Raw genomic sequence first — 12,680 nt, 5'->3', positions numbered from 1 at the left:
CGTTTTAAAATCCTCCTTTGTGCTCCCAGTCTAGCTGTGTCGGAGACAATGCGGATAATGAGAGTGGAATTTGGTGTGGAGCACAGTGCAAACTCAGGGGAAGCACCTCGCCCAGCCTCAGGAGGCCAACCAGCTGTCTAGGCTTCTGCGTCTCCCAGGACTATGCTCTGACTACAGGCATGCATGGGAAATTATTAATATTATTTCATCTTCTGTAGGATACAGTACTGAACAACTTACAGTCCCTAAAAATGTGAACCTACTGCAGGGGCGGACTGGGACCAGAAATCAGCCCTGGCATTTCTAATACGCTGGCCCATTTTTTCCCCTCAAGTCCCCTTTTATTTTGTGAGAGCCACCAAGTCATATCTTATATCTACTTTATTAGTGTAAAGTCATGCCATGAATGTATCTATTTCCTTTATGTTCAGATCTTATTGGTGAATAGGTATATTGTAGCCTGTAGGTCTATGCTCCCACATTACTCATCTCCAATGAGTGTATACAAAACATGGACTATGCATTGTCGATTCGTGTGTTTGTCAGTAGTCCATTGATAGCTTATTGTTGCCTATCAACTTGACGGGAGGCATTCAATAATGAGCCTGCTACTGCTATAGCTTTCTATGAAGCACCATTTTTATTCAGTCATAAGACTGAGACTTCAATGTCGTTTTTCTTCGTGTGGTATTTTTATTTGGTTGCCAATAGATTACATGTATTATCAAGATATGCTTTTTCTTAGTTGCTAAGGTGAGACGGTGCTGATGCATTATGTCCTGAATAAGTAAGCAATTATCTAACATCTCCCTCAGCATGGCATTGAGTTTGAATCCTGGAGTCCGGGAACAAATTTATATATTTATTTAGGCTATAAGGGGTCCAGGGGTCCTCCAATGACCGTTTACCAACTGGTCATCTGATGTCAGATGTATCTGAGCCTGAGCCCCTATACCATTCAGTTTCAGAACCACGTGATACTTAGATTGATGTGTGTTGACATCATACAAATAGAATTACTATTAATTCTAGGTCTAATAATTATATTTCTATGGTTGGCATAATATAATGTTCACTGTGGTCCTAAATACAATTAAATGCTTTTGTTTTAGAACAGGTTATATGGATGTATAGATTTGAGGTTTACCCATGTAATAAAAATACCAATTTACGCCCCTTGGCTTCGAGGGGAGGGACTTCAGTTTCCATGCAGCTGATTACTTCGCAACAAGTCCATGGTTGAAGGCGCGAGACGTGGATGGGAATATCTGTGGCAACCTGTTGATAACGGAGTTATGACAATGGATAACTTAGTAGGAGTACTATTTCAAAAGTGACAATCGACACATTGAAAGAACATCTTGTTCTTGCCGACGGCGAAGACGGCGTAATATGCTACTGCATTCCCATGCGTCAAACTTTTAGGATACCGGTAACAAACTTCCAAACCTTTATCTAGGAATGTTTTGGTAGCCGACAAAGTGACACGTTTCTGTGTAAATGAGAAACCAATGATAGAAATGGCACAGCGCGGTGAAACAATATTTTACAAAGCAAAGACCTTCGTTATGCATTATTTTTTATTTATTTTTTACTTACAGGTAGCCTGTACATTATGAGACACAACAGGTGTTGTCAGTAGTCACGCGCAGACTTCGATTAAAATACAAAAACAAGTAACTTGGTCGGTAGCTAACGTTAACCATCCACCAAGAAGAAGCCTATGTGAAATGGTCTCCACATGCTTTACAGACTGGGAAGAGATAACTTGAGAACAATTCAATAAAAGGCTCAGTTCACAATGAAAATGCTGAGATTACTTTGCGTTGTTGTTGGGTTGTGGAGGACATGCCTGACGAACAGAAACTGCCCGGACCTCTTCATTGACAGCTGTCATTGCACCTCTGAGAGATCCAAGGAATTGAGCAGACAAAATGTCTGGGTGAAGGTGGTGTGTGATGATGTGGAATTAATGGACACTCTACAACCCAGTTTCTTACCCAACAAAACAGTTTCCCTGTGAGTATGACATTAAACAATCAATAAAACAGTAGTTGAACAAAGATTGTTAAAAAAAAATAGATAAATCATTCACCAGGGCACCACTTAAGAAAAAATAGTGTAGTCAGAGTGCAGTACACTGCAGTATAACTGCAGTTAGGGTGCAATATAACTGCAGTATGCAGCAAATTCTGCTTCCAAAATAAAAAACATTTACTGCAGTAAATTTGCAGTGTAACTGGAGTGTGTAATAACTGCAGTACATTGCAGTTATTATGCAATTACTGCATCCAAAATACCACAGTCCACTGCAGTTACTGCACTTTTCACCTATGAGAGGAAACTGCTATCTTTTTTTGTAAGGAACAATATCACAGCATCCATTAGTCTTAGATATCTGTGACAAAAATTGCAACTTAGTACTCAGCAGACCACTTGTACACACCATGTATGGAATTATAAATCATTGTATTTCCTCCTTCTGCCTATCCTCTGTAAATGTTGGTCACTGAAGATACTGTGCCCTTTCCTTTACCTCCTTTTGACTGACCAGCTCTACAAAAAATTGCTATTTTCAGCATTTCCCTCTCCAATATCCGGTGGTGCACCATTTGTAATGTATGAAAGGTTGCTCAAAGAGAATAAACGGATTAAAAAGGAACAAGCAGGAATAATCTTAGTCACCATACCATGTCAGATGAAATAAGAGAAAGCACTTTACAGTTCTGAGAGTGGAGAGCTTACCAAGCACATTCAACCTGCAGGTGTGGAAATGGACTAGGCCTACTAGCTTTATAGACTGTTTTATTCATGGGAACTGTATGGAAAGCTATTTCTTCGAGGGAGAAAAAAGCAATTAGGAAATGTAAGGGAGCTTCTCTATTCCAAAACACTGTTGCAGAAGATTGTTGAAATATGAATGTTGATGAGTAATAATGAATTATAGCAATATGGATATTAAATGACATTCTGAGTAGCTTTGGCCATATTTAATGTTAACAGAGTAATTCCGCTGCTCTGAGATACATGGTTACATATGCACCAAGGCTAATCTTGTCTTCACTTGCTTCAATTGTTGTTGCAGTTGTGCTTGGATGCGATATAACATTTTGATTTGAGGAAGTGTTCTTCATGGACATACGGCTTTGTTCTTTACTGACAATCTTGGGTTCCTGGTCATGTTTAGGCTAAATGTATTGTCCCCTGAAATAGCACAAGCGTCTTCCTTTTGTCCAATAAATCAATGCCTCTTGGCAGGAAATTAGGAGTATCCTTCATTGTAACAACAGTTTACAATTAAAATAGTCCAATCTTTTTAAGAATATTAAATAAATAAACAATTTAGAAAATGTAAATTAAGCTGATAAATGTAATGCTCCCTGTCTTTCCCCGGGTCAACAAGCCAATATCCTCAAGCAGGCCCCTTGGTTGGCCGGGAAGCAGTTTTCATGCATTAGGAAACGTGACCTTTGTCGGGCCGAAGTGGCCTCCCACATCTCCATTTTATTTAGACATGCTGTGAAAATAAACAGATATGAGAGGAAAGTAGGCTATGCACATCGTGTCATACACCAAGTGGATTCCCTAACTAGCAGATCTCTCCTAATGCTTCCCTTTGGCCTCCTTCATTGTCCCTTTTATTCACTTCAGCTCTACAGATAATGAGTTCTGTATCAGTAGCCTTTTCATTATGGCACTTTCAGTATTTTTTTCAGAGGGGGATGCATTCTATTCACAAGTAAATATATGTGTAGAGCTTGTAATGAAATGGCAGCACTGTCCATACGTCTTTACTTTCGTTTTCACTTTATTGCATTCTTTCTATGTGCATCTCTAGTCTCAATTTATTACATATTTCTATGAAGTTACAAACATCTCCTAACATAACCGATTGAAAAGAAAATGAAATGTGTGTGATGTCCATAATTCCTAGCAGCTGTAGACTCCAGAGCAGCAGAAACCCTCTTTTAACACCTCTGCCTGTTTCCCAATCCAAAACGTGGGAGAAGTTGCTCCAGCGTTGGAGTGGAGCCTGACAGCTCTGTTGACCTTGAGGCCTATCTGGTGTAATTGTTTCAGTGGCAAGTAGGAGAGAAAGAGAGAGAAGCGCTGTGTCTCTGGAGAACAGTAGCAGGGATTGTAGCTGACACCTGTCTTAAGCAAAGCACTGGCTAGTGAACATGGCACTGGCCTAAGAGAGAAGAGAGACAGAGGGGAGAACGATAGAGAGAGAAAGTAAGAGAGAGGAGCCCGGGGGCATATGGAGGGAGGGAGGGAGCGAGAGGGAGAAAATGAGAGAGAAACATTTAGAAGGATAGAGGAAGTGACAGGGAAGGAGACTCGGAAAGAGTGACACAGAACACAGAGGGAGACAGGAAGTGTTGTGAAAAGAGATGTTTGGGTTAATGAGATGGAAGGAGCGATAGAGAGAACGTGACAGAGAAACACAAACATTGTTTGCAGGCGGTTGTTGCTCAGTCATAGTTGTAATGCAAACCTACCCTGCGAACAAGATCTTTCTACTTTTAGATATTGTATGTGACAAGATGTGTGCTCTGCATTTGCATAGCTGACAGCAAAGAAGTGTCCTTTTTCAGAGATTTGCAGTGCAACTGTCCTGTCATATTTTTTACCTTGTAAGACTCAGTTAAAAGAACATTGCAGTATAAGCATGTAGCTAATGTAGCATCAGCATGCATATAGCTTTTACAGTTTCAGTTGCCAACGGTTATCTACTTTCAGATTTGGACATCCTCTACAGAAGAGCCACAAAAAGCTCCTCAAAGCGCCCAAAGGCTCCAGTCTCTCCCAAGGTGAAGCATGTGGAAAATAAAATGAGTTCATTGGTTTGGGGTAGGGACATGTCTGGCATAGGCTACAGTAGACTCTGTGGGCCACGATCACACTGGAGACAGGAGGGGCTGTTAGTGGTAGTCTGGATGGCAGTGATCGTGAGGCCATGTCAAGGACATCCTTTACATTATTCTGGGAATGACATTGTAATGTAAAGCATTCATAGATGGGGTTGCAGGGAAGGCAACCCCGCAACAGTGGGACTGATAGGAAGCGCTTTTGCATATGTCTTCCCCACTCATTATGATGACTATGATTGTTCACCTGTGTTAGACCGAAAATGTGAGGTCAGTATGAACCTCCATTTCTGGCTTTTTCACTTTCTAGATGGGTAAAATTTAGACTTGGAGGGGATATTACATTGTATGACTCATGTTATTTTCCCCAATCATAATGTCAGGTGATTGTTTACCTACAATATATGTTGGACTGGCTTGTGGCTAGTATTGACCAGTATGCGTCAGATAAGCCAGAACCTTGAAGGAACAAGGTATAATATGGACACCGGTGCCCTTGCTTATGAAAGATGGCCTTTCTGTCCTCGTGGAGTGTTTTTGCGTGCTATCTATAAACCTATTTCCTTGCTTGCCTAGCTCTATCGTTCCTCAGGTGGTGTTGGCGGCTGCTCTGCTCTTCTCTGTTCTGAGTGGTTTATCATGAATATTTCATTGACATGTACGAGTAGCCCCTCTATATTATCTGTGCATTATCACACAGACGACCCCGCTAGCAGGGATGGAGCAGAGAACGAATGCCTCTCGGTCCATAAAAGGTAGCAGTTTATTACACTACATGCAGGCCTTTAATCTAAAGAGACATGGCCAAATAGACCCTATATACAGTCACAGGGGAATGCGGCTGAAGCTACTAGCCGCAATGCTTGTCCATGGTCTCTTTCTCATTCCCTCTCCCAATGCTTTTTCCCCCAGTGCCCTTAGTTTAGGTTTGAAAAGTGACAGGTTCATCTTTAGATGAGTGGCTTTCCAGTAATAATCTCCCAAGCCTAGAGGAAATGGTTCTTGGAAATCATCCCTATTTTTCTGAGAACTATAATGTCCCCAGATGCTACTATAGGATCTATAGGAGTCCAGGGACTCAGACGTCAGGCTCATCCATTACCCTGTATGTAACCCTTCCAAAGCCTTAGGCCCTATACCTTTATCACACTTGACATTGACCCACAGTAGCAAGACCACAAACTGAGGGATCTCTACGATCTGTGGCTATAATGTTTTGTTGTGGGAGATGGATTTAGACTGTATGTTATTTTTAAGAAACTTGACGTGGTTTGTTGTTGTTGTTGGTCTATAGTGTAATTGTTAGGCTGTCCAAGAAGCCACACTTCACAGTGCCCAGTAATGAATTATATCAAGCTGCTAGCTTTCTCTGGAAAATACTTGTTAGCATTGGGTGTCAAATGCTGTATTATAATTTAGGTTGTGGTTTCAAAGGACACCCTGATCAGTTTTGCATTATGAGATGATAATGACTCACAGCACCAGTGTTCGTGACCATTGGGGGAGCGAAAAGCTTGCAAATCACACAATACCCTCGAAAACCCAAGAATGTGTCCAAACGCAGTGCGAATGTGGACTGTCTAAAAATATTAAGGAAGAAAAATACAATGTGTGCCAAGGATACTCTCTGGTCTGTTATCCTTACCTCCTCCCTTCACCATTGAGTAAATACCAAGGTTATTTAAACTTTCATAAGTCTGCTATCGTGCAGGCAGCCAAACCTTTGTAAGCATGTTTTGTTTTCCCCATTTTTTTATTTTTTTGAGATGTCGTAAAACAGCGATTAAAAGCCTGCAGTGCGTTGCTTCTGTTGCAAGGAGTGGTCACAGTAAGTAGCCTTTTTGAGGTCGGTCCATTTTCAGTTTTGATTAAAAAAATTACATAAAATGCATTATGAAATAATGACATTACAATGATTTTATCTTTTTAATGGAAATTCCAAAGGCAAAAATAGTGAACATTCAATCGCCAAAACATAGAAAATATTCCATTGTCTCTGTCAGGACCACATTGTGCAGGGTTGGGTGATATGGCCAACATATCATATCACTATATTTTTATAACAATTGGATGGTATTTTATGTTTTTGAATAATAAAAATGATACATTTGCTTTGAGTAGTGTGAGAACCTAGGGTGGCAACACATGCATTCTAAGTGATTTCAATGGTTCTTTCTCCATTCTGATTTGTTTTATACAATTCAACTTCAATCAAAAAGAATTTTCTGCATTTCAGGCACTCATTTGAGATCATTTCCACACTGACACCTGGGGCTGCACGATATGGGCAAACAATCTAGGCCTTATATTTAACCAGATGTTGCAATTGTGATTTAACTTGCGATTTAGAGCAACACACTTGGGTGAACTGTATCATAGAAATGGAATGATTATTATGATTAGCTATATTATATAATTAGAATATTCTAGTGGGCACTTTGAATACAGTGTTTGACATGACAACGAATTAAAATGCCAGGGAGGAGTTATTGTGACAGGGTAGGAACCAAAGTGTTGATAAGTGTTTCCTAGGGGACCCTATAATCTTTGGCTACATTTAATGTTTTCTCTTAGCTACTTTATGTAGCTAACGTATTCATGCTTCCCGTATTCCTTTGACTTAGAAGATACTGTTGCACGAACTAAATGCTGATTTAGGTCTACACCATCACTGGTATTATCAGGCTGTAGAGGTGAATTATGTTTGCTCTGACTCAGTACATTTATTAGCTAGCATTAGCTGCTAACAAGATTTAGGCCCAACTTGCTAAGAAAAGACAAACTAGCTGTTTGCAGTAAGAAACACAAACGAATAGTGTAATTATAGAATGCAAAGAAACAAAGAGAAAACAGCATCGTTGTCATCAAAATTGTTGCATGTGCTGCATTGACCATGCAGACTGAACGTGTCTGAAAGTGTGAAAGTGTCTCGTGGTCGAGGAACAACAAATGTGCTCCATGAGTGGGGGCGGGGCTAGGTCTGTGTGGAAAGCGGCATAGAGAGAGAGAGGGTGGTGAGAGATGACTCAAGAAGCGAAGTAAACTATAAAAATTGACTTTACACACGGGGTATCACATTTAACAAACCAAACATTCAAATACCGTTATAGAAGGTAAAGTAAAAACCCAAACCGATCTGTGCATCAATAACGGTACAGTGCCTTTGGAAAGTATTCAGTATTGCATTGACTTTTTCCACATTTTGTTACGTTACAGCCATATTTTAAAATGGATTAAAAAAWAATAATGAAATACCTTATTTTCATAAGTATTCAGCCCCTTTGCTCTTAGACTCGAAATTGAGCTCAGGTGCAACCTGTTTCCATTGATCATCCTTGAGATGTTTCTACAACTTGATTGGAAGACTTGTCAGGTTCGAGGCAAAGATGAATGGAGCTTAAGCGCACAGCCAAGACAATGCAGGAGTGGCTTCGGGACAAGTCTCTGAATGTCCTTGAGTGGCCTAGCCAGAGCCCAGACTTGAACCCGATCAAACATATCTGYAGAGACCTGAAAATAGCTGTGCAACAACGCTCCCCATCCAACCTGACAGAGCTTGAGAGGATCTGCAGATAAGAATGGGAGAAACTCCCCAAATACAGGTGTGCCAAGCTTGTAGCATCATACCCAAGAATACTCGAGCCTATAATCACTTCTAAAGGTGCTTCAACAAAGAACTGAGTCAAGGGTCTAAGTACTTATGTAAATGTGATATTTTTTGTATTGTTTTGGTATAAATTAGCAAAGATGTCTAAGAACCTGTTTTTGCTTTGTCATTATGGGGTATTGTGTAGATTGATGAGGGAGGGGATTTAAAAAAACAAAAACATTTTAGAATAAGGCTGTAACGTAACAAAATATGGAAAAAGTCAAGGGGTCTGAATGCTTTCCGAAGGCACTGTATATCGTAAAATACAGTGTACCGCCCAGCCCTACAGATAAATAGAAAAATAAGAAATTACTATGAAATAATAAAATATTGCAGTTCTGTATATTACTTAATTTTTATTTGATTACTTTATTTTTAATTCCTTTAAGTCATCATGTAATCTATGCTCAGGCAGTAGCAGTCAGCTAGCCAGACCATCTAACGTTATCTATGTGCTCCCCATACTTTAGTCTTCCCGTTTTGCTAGCCTGCCTAAGTATGCTGCAGAGCTGTCTGGAATAATTATTTTACTATTTCTTCAAAGTAGATAAGGCATTCTGTCAAAAACTGTCTCTGACCCTCTCATCATAGTGTTGTGTACATTCCTCTCTCATGCTGTCTGTGTGTATCTAATAACTTAACGTAGCAGGCGTAAAAGTGTATCCTTCCAGAGATCTGTATAATGACAAGATGCTCATGTCTTCGCCCTAAGAAAAGGTGAGAAGGCAGGCGACAAGCGCAGTCCAAAATAGGCCCATAGAAACACATTGGGCTTGTTTTGCATTAAGTCTGGACTAGGGCTGTTGCGGTCACGGAATTTCGTCAGTCGGTGATTGTCAAGCAAATAACTGTCGGTCTCACAGTAATTGACCGTAATCAACATAAACACATTTAACATCTCCTGGCTTCCACACAGCCAGTCTAATAAATCCATGTAATATATTCTACACCTACACCTTCACAATAAATCCATTATTTAGAAGCATGATATGAAGAAAATGTAGTCTATTTCAGAAGAAAATAATAGCATACTGTGAGTTATGTTAGGTCCTAATGCGGCTATGCCAAATGGCTGTGGGCTACACTAGTTCATTTAGCAGACAAGATTTGCTTATAATTCCTTGGCTTTATTTTATAGTAGGAAGAATACAATTGAACAAAGCTGAATAAAATATACATATTTTCTCCAAGCGATTTGATGGAGTGTGCGCATGCGCCTATTCTGTGTTGAGCGGTTAACAAAGAAATAGGTACTCCTATATGCTTAATTTAGAATTATTACTGTAACTTTAGTTGTTCTACAATCATTGGGCTATATGGTTTGATTTTTAATACATTGTAAGGCTGCATGATGAGATTCAAATGATGATTTTAAAAAAGTTGCTTGAAAGGCATGAGCTCTGCTTAGTTTTTTTTGCTCAGGCTGTACACACTCCAATAGTCTCTCATTCACAATTTGACAAGCACTTGATAATGCCTAACATTTCACGGCGGTATCCCCTTTGTGGCTGTGGCCCTAAAAAGATCCATGCTTTTTGCGGCTCAGAGTGCTACGTCGTCCCCTTCTCCCTGAGTGTGCTGCGCTATCGGAAGCCCTCATTCACATGGCTCTCCTTCACGTGATCGGGTCTTTCTCTCAGGCTATAAATGAAGACCGACACATCCGGGACGCAACTGCATGCGTCCTTATCCAATTCCGAGGTGCATATTGAAGATATTGGAAGAACTGTCCTCATTTACTTTTCGTCAGCCAACAAGATGAGTAGGCCCAATGAACAGCAAAAGCACTAGCCTATGTCAATCTACTATTCCCCCATAGTACAATAGTCAAACTATTCTATTCTGTGTGAGAAATACATTTTACAAACATAGTATGGGAGAGTTGAACGTTTATCTTAAAATGTTGATAAACTATTAGGCTATTTCTTCACATTATAAGCGTAGCAATTGCCACATGGTAGTAGGCTGTAAGCGCAAATGTTCCATTAGCTGAAAACCCCATTATCAAAAGTGACCGCAAATGCAATTATGCATGTCATGCTTTTAATATAAAGGTGCATTTATATGGTGAAAATGATCTTCCCCAAACTTGAAACTTATGCGCTGCATATGTATGCAAGTTATGCTCTACACCCCTTGTAAAACAGATTAATGTGCTTAATTTTAAGAAGTTATTTGGCCACTTTAGTTGCGATGCAAACCTTATTAAAACATATAGGCCTATGGGCTAGACTACATGAGGTATGCGACTATGATTGAGAAAAGGTCGCAAAAAAAAGGCTTTGTTTCTTATGCTGGGCATCATTCACAAGTGATAATATATATAGGCTAATATTGTCACCCATCGGACTTTTCTTGATTTAATCGTGTCTTTAAATATACTAAATAATATATTTTTCAACATTTGTTTTGATTTAGAATCGACCATTATCATGCAGCTGTATCAAAACAGAGGCAAGCGGGGAAAAAAGTATGATGGGAGCTGATGGGAGCCTCGTCTTTTTATTAGCGGCCATCCCTCAGTTTTCTCCCGCAAATGCATAGCCAGTTGAAATGTTACGCAACATGAAGTGTTTGATTAGATTTTTGAATACATTTGCATTGATGTCAGCATGATTAGAGGGACAATAGAGTGCTGAGTACCATGCAGTTAGCAAGTTTGGTAGACTACTAATAACCAGCAGCATCAGAGCTTGGAGTAGCCTAATTACCGTGACTAAACGGTCATGTGGAATTTGACTGCCTTCATGACTTGTGACCGCCAGTGTGGAGGTAATACGGTCACCGCAACAGCCCTAGTTTGGACCCAACAGGACCTTGAACAGCTTCTACCCACAAGCTATAAGACTGCTAAATAGATAGTTAACCAATAGCTAACCAGATTATCTGCATTGACCCTTTTTGCAATAATCTAATTGACTCATCACATACACTGCTGTTGCTGTTTATTATTTTTCCCTTTGCCTTGTCACTTTATCCCTACCTACAGTTGAAATCGGAAGTTTACATACACCTTAGCCAAATACATTTAAACTCAGTTTTTCACAATTCCTGACATTTAATCCAAGTAAAATTCCCTGTTTTAGGTCAGTTAGAATCACCACTTCATTTTGTCTATATGAAACTGTACATATCTACCTCAATTACCTCATACCCCTGCACATATACTCGGTACACATGACTGTGTATATAGCCAAGTTATCATTACTCATTGTGTATTTATTCCTTGTCTTATTTTTTAAAATATTATTTCTACTATTGCTCTTTTTTATTCTCTCTGCATTGTTGAGAAGGGCCTGTAAGTAATATTTTCATTGTTAGTCTACACCCGTTGTTTACAAAGCATGTGACATATGAAATGTTATTTGCTTAATGAAATCTACCACTCCCTTCAGCCCAGTGTCCCACATAGTTCTTAATATCTATCGTGATCGATTTGATTTCTCCCTAGAGAAACGGCACATTGGGCTCACAAAAAACCCAAAGTAAATGGAATTCAAGTAATTGAACAGACTTCAATCAATTAGTTGTTTAATAACCCCAAAAAATTWAAAGTTGTGGTTATTTGCTCAGCACTAACAGTAGGAAACATATTAACTTCCTTCTAGGCTCTGCACTGCATGGTGCCTCAACACACCACATGCAGCACCACTTACTCAGTCTGCCCTCTCCGTCTGTGTTTGAGTTTGTGTGTTTGTGTGTCACCCTCTCAAATTGCAAACAATTTCAAACCACATGTTGCTCAACCATCGACATACTATGTGATTTTGTCTTGGTAAATGGAATTGATTATTTCAAATGTTCCATGCCCTCTAGCATTAGCCTTAAAAATGTGGGCTTTGCAAGGTTACTGATTTGCACTAACCAAGCCAGATCCTTTTGAGGAAACAGTTTTATGGTCACAGAGTGTACTCCCTTCCTTGTCCTGTGGGGCGGCGACATGTGCAGATGTGCTCAGCTGTCAGGCAGGGCCTATTTGAAGTTCTGCTATAACCCACTTGAACTCCAGAGCAATGTCTGTTTTGCGTCCAAGGTCAATGTTTGTCTATATGAAATATGTTATTTTGGTTAGCTGTGCCTAGTAACTGGATATTATAGAATAACAGAGGGTTTGCAATGTTTGAAGAGAAGTGCCTGGAAATCATGGGGCCAGGCCTATC

General features: G+C 39.8%; 1 protein-coding gene across 1 annotated transcript in view; it reads left to right on the top strand.

The window, feature by feature from the left end:
• Positions 1-1,203: 1,203 nt before the first annotated feature.
• Positions 1,204-12,680, top strand: part of LOC112080352 (adhesion G protein-coupled receptor A2-like) — a 93,866-nt gene continuing 82,389 nt past the window's right edge. Inside the window, exon 1 of the mRNA XM_024146082.2 lies at positions 1,204-2,019. Coding sequence (XP_024001850.1) covers positions 1,802-2,019 — 218 coding nt within the window. The 5' untranslated portion in view covers positions 1,204-1,801. The remainder of the gene's footprint in view (positions 2,020-12,680) is intronic.

The sequence above is a fragment of the Salvelinus sp. IW2-2015 genome, unplaced genomic scaffold (assembly GCF_002910315.2).
Source record: "Salvelinus sp. IW2-2015 unplaced genomic scaffold, ASM291031v2 Un_scaffold16283, whole genome shotgun sequence".
Lineage (NCBI taxonomy): Eukaryota > Metazoa > Chordata > Actinopteri > Salmoniformes > Salmonidae > Salvelinus > Salvelinus sp. IW2-2015.
Note: the sequence above shows the minus strand (reverse complement) of the source record. Positions and strands in the feature narration are given on the sequence as shown.